At 42.3% G+C, this 11685-nt stretch overlaps 1 protein-coding gene across 1 annotated transcript; it reads right to left on the reverse strand.

The window, feature by feature from the left end:
* Nucleotides 1-1795: 1795 nt before the first annotated feature.
* Nucleotides 1796-2962, reverse strand: htr1d (5-hydroxytryptamine (serotonin) receptor 1D, G protein-coupled). The gene has a single exon (XM_076157671.1). It carries the CDS (start codon nt 2960-2962, stop codon nt 1829-1831), a length of 1134 nt encoding a protein of 377 aa, XP_076013786.1. The 3' UTR covers nt 1796-1828.
* Between the last annotated feature and the right edge of the window lie 8723 nt (nt 2963-11685).

Here is an 11685-nt window from a genome sequence, read left to right on the forward strand (position 1 = left end):
CGTGATGAAGAGATTGATGATGATGATTCCACAGGTGGATGGCTACCATGTCCCGCTGTGGCAAACATAGCAACAATTAAGGTCACATATTTCACACGCACGCACGCACGCACGCACGCACGCACGCACGCACGCACGCACGCACGCACGCACGCACGCACGCACGCACGCACGCACGCACGCACGCACGCACGCACGCACGCACGCACGCACGCACGCACGCACACTGGGGTCTCCTGCGATTACTTCCTCCACAAGCTGGCTATCTTTCCTGTTGATCTGATTTAGAATCCAGCCAGATTTCAAAACACAGGACAAGAAATCTGTCTGGATTCTGGCTGGATCATATATTCTGTTTTTATTGCACTTGATAGGATTTACCAAAGCCTATTTTATACGTATCTCTCTAAAACAACACTTTCAGCTTGACCCTGTGCTGACTCAGCCCCCAGGTTTCATGTTAAACATTTCATCCTAAATGACATATAGTGTGTGTGTGACCCCATCACACACACACACACACACACACACACACACACACACACACACACACACACACACACACAAACACACACACACACACACACACACAGACACAGACACACACACACACACACACACACACACACACTTTATCCACGTGCTTCTGATTTTATCTGACAGTGTGCAGTTTCTCATCTTGTGTCTGGCATTTCCCATCACAGTTAACAGCCCGTGGGTGTTGAGACTCATATATAATACAGACGGGATCTTTCTCCCATCTGTACTATATTGCTGACAATGTTTCAAAGTGAGTACCGTACCATTTGACTTCAAACTTAAATTGGGTTTCATACAGTAGTGGAGTTGCATGTAAGGCCTGGTTTTGCATTGCAGTACATTCATAACCTCAAACAGCAAACAGCAGTTGTTTCTTCCATTATGTAATTTACGCCCCAAAAATGTTCATACGGTATCATTTCCCACCAATGGCACAGTGTCGTCTAATCCGATGTGTTGCTTGTTTCGCAGAGGGAGGAGAGGTGAGCCAAGCCACACTGGTGCATAGCAACATAAATGTCAAACACTTTGTCACTATCACGCCAACCTCAAACCTCCATTTATTACTCTAATGACCACCTTTACCTTCACACACACACATACAAACACACACACAGACACGCTACCATCGAGACAGACAGTTTTACTGAATCTTCGTTTTTGTAGTCTTTCTTAGGTCTTTACTGTACCACAAAGAACATTAAACGGGAGCCGCAGCATACAGTATGACAGGTAGAGTCTAAGACAGCATACATTTAATGGCTTTTCACTTCCACTGGATTACATCCAGTCATTCTGTGTCATTCTGAGTTTGTTCTTTCCGTACAGTCACAGCTGTCCTTCTTATGTTAAGAGTCTTCCCTTTGTCCAAAAATAACAGCAGTCTCCCTCTCCTGTTTGGCATGAAACAGATGTCCTCTTTCCCTCAAGGATGAGCTTCATAGTCCTTGTGCATAATGATATTCTCTGTTTTACCATGCATGCATTAATCTATATGGAGCATGTGAGTACCTAAGGACCTATGGCACAGAGCTGTCCCATGAAACAGAAGCATAGGAAATAAAAGAGGGACAGTTCAAACGCATCTTGCAATTAGCTTGCGTTGACAAGATGGAACATGTATACACTATTTTCATCATTATGAGTACATTAAAAGTAGATCCATTTATTTCCATCACATCACATCTCTGTCTCTGCCTCTCTGATTCTCTCTTCATCTCCCTCTCCCGTTCTCTCACTCTCTGCCTCTCTCGCTCTCTCTCTCCAGTTCTTATCCAGTGGGAGGAATTCAGGAGAAGCGTCGGAATTTGATGAGTTTCTGGAAGGCCTGTTTGAACTCATCATTGAACACTGTATAGATGACAGGATTGATGAGCGAGTTCAGGTATCCAAGCCAGGTAAAGGCGTCAAAAAGCAGTGGATCAAACCAACACTCTTTACAAATGGCCAGGACGAGCGTGCCCACAAAGAACGGGAGCCAGCAGACGATGAAGGCACCCAGGATGATGCCCAGCGTCTTGGTGGCTTTCCTCTCCCGTGCTGCACACAGACGCTTCCTCTCCAACACGCTGTCTGCCAGCTTCACTTTCACACTATTCATGAAAAGGGGCGATCCTCCGCCTCCTGCATGTAGGTGTGCTTCCTGGTTGGAGGCAGAGTTGAGAGAACACAGAGAGGAGCCTGCGGAGGTCTGGATGAGCTGAGCTGTGGTAAAACGTTTCCCAGAGGACGAGGGCATCTTAAGTATGCGAGAACGAGCGGCCACATAGATCTGTCCATAGAGGATGATGAGAAGCACCGTGGGAACGTAGAAGGCGCCAAAGGTGGAGTAGAGTGTGTAGGAGATCTGATCGGTATTCACCATACACTCCGTCAGCTCCTCGTGGGCTTTGGCCTGCCGCCAGAAAAGTGGAGGCATGGAAATCGATATGGAGATCACCCACACCACCGCAACCATGATGCCCGCCCGGCGCATCGTGCGGCGCTTCGAATACTCCAGAGCGTCTGTGATGGCCCAGTAGCGATCTAGTGCAATGACACAGAGGTGCAAAATGGAGGCCGTGCAGAAAGTGATGTCAGACGACAGCCAAATGTCGCAAACGATCTGTCCCAGCGACCAGGTCTTGCTTACAGTGTAGACGATGCTTATTGGCATGACTAAGATGGACACGAGCAGGTCCGTGACGGCCAACGAGCCGATCAGGAAGTTGGCGGGCGTGTGAAGCTTCCGAGTCAGGAAGATGGTGGCGATGACGAAGGCATTGGACAGCACAGTGGCCAGGGTGACGAGGGCCAAGACAGCCGACAGGGAGATCTGCAGGCTGAGGAGCGTAGCCTCGTCCCAGGGAGCAGCGGTGGCGCCCTCAGGAATCTCTGTGGTGTTGCTGTTGTAGAACTCCAGCGAGCTGTTATCCAGTTCCATCTTGCATCTGCTCCTTTCGGGCCTCTTTTGTAAAAGGTTTAGGCCAGCTACATTGTCACCATCTCAGACTGTATACAGATCAATGCAGGCATGGCTGTGTGGAGGGCAGCGCTAGGGGGCCGACACCATTGACTTTGACTTCACACAATGCTGAAAGTGGCGATTTATCCCCTTTTCAGTGACACTGATAATATTTTCCATTCCCTTTACTGTGATGTGATTTCATATTAACCTTTGGCAATCATCTAATTCCGCCATTTCAGTTCACGACTAATGGTTCTGTAATTGAAACTGACTCATTTGTCCAGTTCAGTTCAGTTTGGAACATTGATTGGTCTCAGCGATGTAGCCGCAGGAGACTGGAATCCTAATTTGTATTCACCTCCTGTCAGACAGGCACTTCTTTTTCTTTCTCCCCCAATGCTCTTATCTCATCTCCAACCAGCAGCCAGCCGGCAACACTACCTCCAGACCAGCTTTCCTATCTATCAAACGCTTTAATGGGCTCCTCCTTTTCAATAAACCTAAGCGGAAAGCTGCATGTAGGAAGATGATTACAACAGATACGCAGGTTTGCTTGTTGTCTCTCTGTTATCTAATTTGAAGTCAGCATGAAGTCTTCTAAATGAGGGGTCCTGCTGAAACTTGTCTGGGCCTTGTGTCTTTGATCATAACGGAAAGCCAGAACATTACAGTAACATTACCCACATCAATACAAGACGAGGAAGGATTCTATCCAGTCCAATCGTAGAGAACCTTTCCATCCATTTAGCGTTTTGGAAGAGACCAACAGAGTCGCATTCATCGTCTCTGCATTCTGTGTGCGAGTGTCGGTACTAAGTACATGTTGCGGTGTATTTACTTCCTTTCTTCAGCTTTGACCTTCAGATAAACATTCAACTATGATGTCCATTTAGAAACTCAGCTGTCTCGTTCAGTCCAGCGAGTGGAAAGGTCATGGTTCCTCGTCTGCTGCATGCTCATCCTAGGTGAGAAAATCAGGACAAACAGGTCAACAAGTTATATTTAGGTAATGTAACAACACTTTCCCACTAACCCACTAACTTTCTCCCCTCCCCCATGTGGGTATGCACGCACAGAACCACCCATGTGTGCTGCATGTACCACACATAAGACTCAAAACAGGACATCAACAACAACAATCTGACAAACGAGACTTAAGTACACACCTCATGCAAATGTATTGACGTGTCAAATTCACACCCAAATCGCCAGGAGAAGCAAAAATTCAGACAAATCTTAATTCTGAACATAAGAGGACCTAATATGTTGGACTTTTTCAAGTAGTGAAAATCTGCTGTCAGTTTGCATTAGTCACACTTTCGTTATGAAAATCTCTGTGGGTCCTTCCATCTATCTAACACATGTTCATCGATTCACCTGTCTTACTTTGAATTCCTTCATTAACAGCCGCAGCAGGGACACTGAACATTCAGAATGAAGACTTATTTATTTTATAATTCATTAATTACAGTGTGTGTGTGCTGTGGTATCTTCTAAGCCTCATATACGCTAAAGTGATTGAGTGGTGCACTAGAGGACGAGTTTGTACAGTTAAACCAGGAATGGATTAGAGGAGAGACATGAACAAGATCTGTTAAATGGACCGGGGTGTGTAAAAATAATAATTTCCAAGGGGCGTTTTGTGTTTTCACACATCTGTGAGCTCTGAAGTGATGTTGGAATATGAAGGAAGAAAGCTGCGGAAAGCCGAGCAGCAGTGTTTGCCTCCATAATTTCAATTGTTTCACACTTACACCTCCTTTTGTTGGTACCTTGTGAGCGTCAAAGCGGATTTCTGAGTGTGTGTTGCTTGTTGATACAATTCTGCAAATCGTCTCCATAAACTATAACACTGATTGGCAGCTGGTTAGAGAGGGATTAGTGCACTTCCGCTGTGACAATGAATAAGCACATTACAAGATAGATGAAAACAGCTAAGTCTATTTAATGCATTTGATCTGAAGATGTCGAATATTTATGTGAAATGTATATTAAGTATATAAAGTCTCAAACTAAATGGAAGGCAAACATGACACTGGTATTAAACATTGTACAATGTTTTGGGGAAAAGCAGGATCAGGCATTTACAGAGTGCAAAGATGAATATTCAATTGTCAATCAGACATCTTCTCCTGTTCTCCTTTTTTTCCTCACACATAATTGAACAGTTTACCTTTCACAGCCCGGTACAACAAACACACCCACAAATACAAGTGCATCACTCCAGAACTCCTGCTACAATCCCCTATTTGGCATCGTCTTTGCTGATATTTTTCCTTCATTGTATACAAATCTTATCAAGCCACAAGTTAAAGATTTGATCACAATGCAACAAGACAACAAGAACACTTATAAATGCAATATCATTATCAATATGACATATCCAGGGGGCAGATGGACATACTGTATGTTGGTTATTGAGAGATCAATGAAGCAATCATTGAGGGTGGAGAAACGTTTGAATCAAGTTCAATTTAGTTTTGACTGAAATCCAAGCTTCTGCGTCTGCTGTGTCACACACCTGGGGTCCACATACTTAATTATGTTTCATTGAACTTCACTTGTTTTCCTTCAGCAACAGTGAGGACAAGGACAGCATGGAACAAAGAGACAGAAGAGGAGAAAGAGAGAAACATTGGTGTCGGTCAGTGTGAGTGTTTGCAGGGGATGTGAGCTTCACTTCTTCTCAATTACTTTGGTAAATTAAATAAAGCCCCATGTCACGACAGTTACCTAGAACATGATTTGGAGGTTCGATTTATGAAGGTGAAAGGGAGACAGCACGTACCAATTCTAATTTGGCTAATTTGAGATTTGGTTTGATAGAAACCTCAATAAAAGCGTGCCTTAGAAACAGGGGAAGAAAGACAAAATATACTAATTCACTGAAATTTGTCTTTAAATGTAGTTACTTAACATTTTTCTGCAGTATGTGATCATGGTTTCGCTTTTTCATATAGTTTGGTCCTCCTTACACTGCTGCCAGACAGAAACAGACACACAAGTTATCGGAAACCAATTTTGGGCACCTGGATGATAGATTGATGAATGTCCATTATCCAAATCGATAAATGAGCCGATAACAACCTTGACATAATCCATAAAGAATTACACAACAATGGCAGGAATGATTGCATTGGAATGGAAATTCACATTATCCTTAAAGCATCTAATTCCTTTTACGTTTTACTCTTTTGTAAGCGTAACTCTAAAAATCCCTCAATTATATTGAGGAGAAGTAATAATAATAGATTTTCAGGTTCATTCCCAGATATATGGGGATTCCCTGATAGCGACTTTGTAATTTTTCTTATTTTCCGTGTGCATTTCAGATTTTCTCAACTTTTTGGATTATTTCCAGTTTTGTATATTTCTGACTTTCGATCAGACGCTCATTTGGAATTCAGTGCAGTATAGCAGTGAGTAATAGGAGCACTAATAAGTACAGATACCTAGTATTTATAACAGTTATAATGTCTGAGCCTATTCCTGTATTATATCTTAGTGAATGGGCCACATGGTGAGATAATTAACAAGATTGCAGTGGATGGCATGTCATTCCTCACTGAGCAATGCCTGTTGCAAGTTACCATACAGTAATATGGTTCTGGTGTGTATAATTACCCACACGCAGATACAGCAGCATCTTTGATCGATGGGTGATTTGCTTATCTGCTTACAGATCAATCAAGTCAAGCACAAGGCTTATCTCCTAAGGGTCTGGCTCAGAGTACAATGAGATAATGAGGCTCGTAATGAATGAACCAAAGGAAAACATTTTCAATCAAAAACAGGCCTCGGTTATATTGGGCTGTGTGCTGCTTGTTTGAAATATTGCACATTCTAAATCTGGATTTAAAATTGAGGAACCAATGGAGCCAGAAATCGCCAGAAATCACACTTATATACACAAATCTGGTCAAATTGTGAAGAAAAATCATTTGATTAGTTGCATCACATCCCATTAAAAGCCAATATGGATTATTCCATCGGGCCAGATCCAAGCAGATGCAGCAGCTTAGATGAAATTGTGGGGGAGACTCAACCCAGCAGGCCTTCAAACGCTGCACAGCCCCACTGGAGAAAGACTAATTGATTTAGCTCAGGGAAGGATGAGCCATTGCTACCTCCCCTTGGAGCGAATGTCCTTTGTTTACTCAAGGGTGAACTAAGCAGTAAGTGAGTGTGGCTGCATTGTGCTTTATTTATTTATTCGTATATCGATGGAAGGAGTGGTTGGGGATTGATGATGGAGTAAATGGACGGATAAAAACAACAGTCACTGGATCTATTGAGGCTTTAAAGAGAAACAAGCTTTGAACCAATTCAGCCTGTTCAGCAAACAAAGGCTAAACGATTGTTCCACGCCTCTTGAATCAGTGGATCAGTCTGCTTTCCAAGCATGTGGTGCCAGTAGCATTGGCTAATTTAGCGTCTCTGTGCAGAGAAGGACACTATTGTTTGATTAAGAAAGAAAATGTTTCAAGGGAGTTTCCTTAGCATCATACAAATACTGAATTATAGATAGGCTGCATTTGGTCTGGGATAGTGGAACAATGAAATATAGATAACTGAGAACGTTTCAAGGGTTAGAGTGAGTTCACATTCTGTATGTCTGAGAGGGACCTAAAGGTGAAAGTGTGTAAAGTCGAAGCAGACAGTGGTGAGGTGGAGTCTTTGCAACCTGTATACTTGTTGGATTATGCTGATGGATTCAGAGGCTAATAGATGAAAAACAGTCAATCACTGATAGAGATACAGAACTCAGAACTCAGTAAACCAGAATTCATCCCAGAGGCTAGGAAGCATCATCTGGGCTCTCCTCTAAGCCGATAGCAGAGGGAACAGATTATTAAAAGTGCACAATTTGGTCTCTTTGCAGTAAAATGCTGATTGCTCCGTTAATAAAAGGCATCACAAAGATTAGTTTGACACTGTCCTACTACGATTATTGTATCAGCATTGTTAGTGACCAAATATATATTTCAAAAAATGATTTCAATGCTTATCTGCATAACTAAAAGTGGAGCAGCTGGAGTGCAAATCTAGGGCACCTGGTCCTCCTTTAAGAAAAGGTTTGGCATGAGTTGTACCGTCGGATGAGATGAGCTGTCACAGCCATGCGTACGCAAGTGTGTGTGCGTGCACGCGCGTGTGTGTGTGCATGTGCGTGTGTGCGAGAGGGACAGAGAGACAGAAAGAGGGGAAGTAAGACAGCTGAGGGAGAGAAGAGACCTGGAGAGAGCACAAATGGAGATCTGGTTTAAAGCTGGGAGGATTTTAGAAGAGGCGACAGTCACAACACTGTTGGGACTAATTACACTCTAAGCAAAGCATGCCTAAGATAAGATAGGTTTGCAATCACAAGTAGGAATGCAATTACAAAACAGCAGTTTTGTCCAATTTTGTCAATTAGTCAAATGAAAAGATTCATTCAAAACTTTAATTAACCATACACCATATACGACTGTGTACTGTGTGTTTGTTTATTTGAAACACATTTAAACTGCATGGACTTTCATATCTAGAGGCCAGAAACACAACTGTGGCTCAGTTAGAAACTGTGTGGAAGTGGGAGGAATACATTATCCTCCAATCACTATCATTATTGCTGGCCAATCACGCCAGCCTCTCTTCTTCTGTGTTTACTTCAGCAAATAAGGTTGGAGTTTATTAGATTTAGGTGCATTTAAGTGCCTATTACTGCTGGAAACACTGTGAGTGAAGCAAGGGTTTAATTAAGCCATTTCCATGATTACATAAACTGTCAACTAATAATCCTCTTTTACGTGACGTGTGTTAATCACCTTTAAGTAATTAAAGAGATCAGGGGCTTCTGGTAAACATTAAAACATCTTGTTTTCCTCAGCATGATAAAAAATTGACATTTAGAATGGACCTGTGTGCTCTGCTGTGTCTTGGGAGTCCTCAGGAAGTCATTACCCATCTCATAATGGGATGCTCTATGGACTTAGCAGCAGTGTGGTCTAACCCGCAACCTACAGCAGGTTTGTGTCATTAGGAGCCTTATGTGCTTACTGCAGAACCTTTATTCAGAAAGCACAAAAAGAGCTCGTTGAAATTGTTGCATTTGAAACTGAGTGTCAGTCTTCACATAGAGACAGACAATGTCATTCACACGTGCGGGTAAGTTACCTACCCCGCGTGCCAATACTAATTTGGATGGTCCACATTTTACGACAAATTGCATGGAACATAATGTTGCCTTTTATCAGTTGCCTTTCATGTAGTCTGAGCAGAAAGAAGCTAAACCATCCTGACAGTAAAATTACACCAATTCCTGGAGTTCTTTATGAATAACAAAACATGCCACAAACACATTCTGGTGAGCTAAAACCTGTTTGTGCATCATGACATTATTACAGCATCCTGGCATAAACCTTCAACCATGTTCCATCACAGAAATAAGCCCAAAAATGAAATCAGGGCAAGAAGCATTTAGGCATATGGTGAATATTATGTCCAGATTGTTAACCATAGATGAACACGCAAAAGCATGTTAGTTTATGGCTGGTATCATTCTGAAAATGTGATATGAAGACTCATCTGGATGTCATCATGGAGACAACCAGATTTTATCTGTGTGAGTGAATTCATGTCACCGTAAGATGAAAAATAAAAGGGCTTTGATCTTGATCTCCTATGTTTGATTGTGTGTGAGTCATACAAGTGAAGGGCCACTGATGCACCCTAAGTATTCATGCAACACAGAGACAACAGGGGCGGCTGGCAAGAAGGAGGCAGAGGACCGTGAGAAAGCCTGTCAAGGTTTCTTTGGTTGTGGGATGGCTATTGACAGAAACTAATGATGAAAAGAGGAAAATATATTACATTAAAGCAAAATGTAAATTATACAGAGATGGAGAAGACACATGGGGATACACAGCAGTACAAAACAGAGGGATTCAACCTAATGAAGGCACCATAAAAACAACTGAAGGACAGGATAAAGCCACAGCCACTACAGCTGGACTTTAAAGCATATTCAAATTCTGCAGTTTTGCCACTGGTATATTTTGTTCTGGAGGAAGTAATGGCGTCAAAGGTATTCACACAACAAAGTATTACCCAGGAAGCTTGTGTGATTGGGGAATGAACCCCAACATTTGTGTATTCAATGGCCTACAAGGGCCTAAAGTGTAGCATGTAAATGAGCATGGGCCCAATATTGAGCCCTGCAGCCTCACTTATGGAATGAGGATGATGAGGTTCTCTTGGTTGAGTAGGATATGATCCAATTTACAGCAGCCTGTGGGATAAGTAGTAAAGTGAAGCATTGTAATCGCTTCAGGATTATTCTTAAAAGATTCAAACAAGACACTCAACAGCTTCTCTTCATGTTATTAGGTTCAGAAACATATAATTACTTATAAGTAATATACTAAATATCAATTTGGAGTAAATATAAATTTGGAGAAGATATTTAGGATAAACAGGTTTGAGATCAGAGACCACAGTGATGTGGTGGATTCAGTATCAGATGGAGGACCTCAAATGGAGTATTTGTCTTTCTGACGTCCTTCCAGCAGTGATTAGGAGTCTTTTAGGAGATTTGAGGAAGCGTCTGGGAAGGGTGATGAATGATGAGTGATGAGTAAATTGATACCATTGAAATGTAACTGTTGTGGCAATTTTAATTATAGACTTTGTACAATTAAATTTATTTGGCAAAGGGGCAGTAATGACAGATTTTTGAGTATTGCACAGAGAACATTAATGTTCATTGAAGATGGTGCATCAAAAAGGAAAATGGCCCACTTTCATTTTTGCTCTACATTATGTTTTGTTCCAAAGCTCAAACAGTGCACCACTCATATACAGCTATAATGGCAGCTACAATATGGTCTACATACATACTAAAACTTGGAATTGAACCTTTCAAACCCTTCTGAAACCATTTTCTGCTTTGCCATATACATACAGATATAGATCAAGTGCAAACTGTGACAAGGCATTCTGCAAACATTAGATGGATTCGGTTGTCACTTTGTTTTACATCCTTGTGATACTATGAGCCGAGCTGGGGCATTTCCCACCCATTCAGCTTTTCCTCCTACAGGCACCTGTCAATAATTTTTCACCGGGAAACTGTCAGAGGGCTGCCTACTTCAACTGGGTTCAAGTAATGGAAAGAGGAATCTGTCAACAAGCACTCAATCTTGAATATCGACCGCTAATGGCTTGACCGGTGGAGCCGAACTGCCACAAGTGCAGGGACATAGGACTTTGATATGACCCCTGCATGTCATTGTCACCATTAGTGACAAAGTTACAATTACCAGGCTTTCATGTGGAGGCCCCAATCTTAACATAACGACTCTAATTATGTTGGTAGCCTGAACCATAGATAACGGTGATGGAGGGAGGGATACAGCAATGGAAAGAAAACTGCATGTAGTAGCAAGGAAGGAAGTAGCAAGGGAAGGAGAAAGCACATGCAGGCATACTGACGGAGGGAAAAAAGAAAGATTGGCGGGATTGATAAAAAATGACCAAAAATATACAAAATATAGAGGTGTTATTTTAGGGGGGGGGCTGCTTTCGTACACTGGGTCCAATTCCTTGTGAATAATTCTCATTCAAAATGATATGGGATTACCATTGACACGCTCTCAATTTTCTGGATCGCTTTAAATCCAGTGTTAAAAAGAGAACTCAGTGGGATAACGAGTGAAAAG

The sequence above is a fragment of the Genypterus blacodes genome, unplaced genomic scaffold (assembly GCF_046128005.1).
Source record: "Genypterus blacodes isolate CSIRO-AG114 ecotype Tasmania unplaced genomic scaffold, CSIRO-AGI_Gbla_v1 ptg000073l_1, whole genome shotgun sequence".
Taxonomy (NCBI): domain Eukaryota; kingdom Metazoa; phylum Chordata; class Actinopteri; order Ophidiiformes; family Ophidiidae; genus Genypterus; species Genypterus blacodes.

Bases quoted from the DNA above. Each gene is read 5' to 3' on its own strand.
- htr1d (XM_076157671.1), bottom strand. From the start codon at position 2,962: ATGGAACTGGATAACAGCTCGCTGGAGTTCTACAACAGCAACACCACA.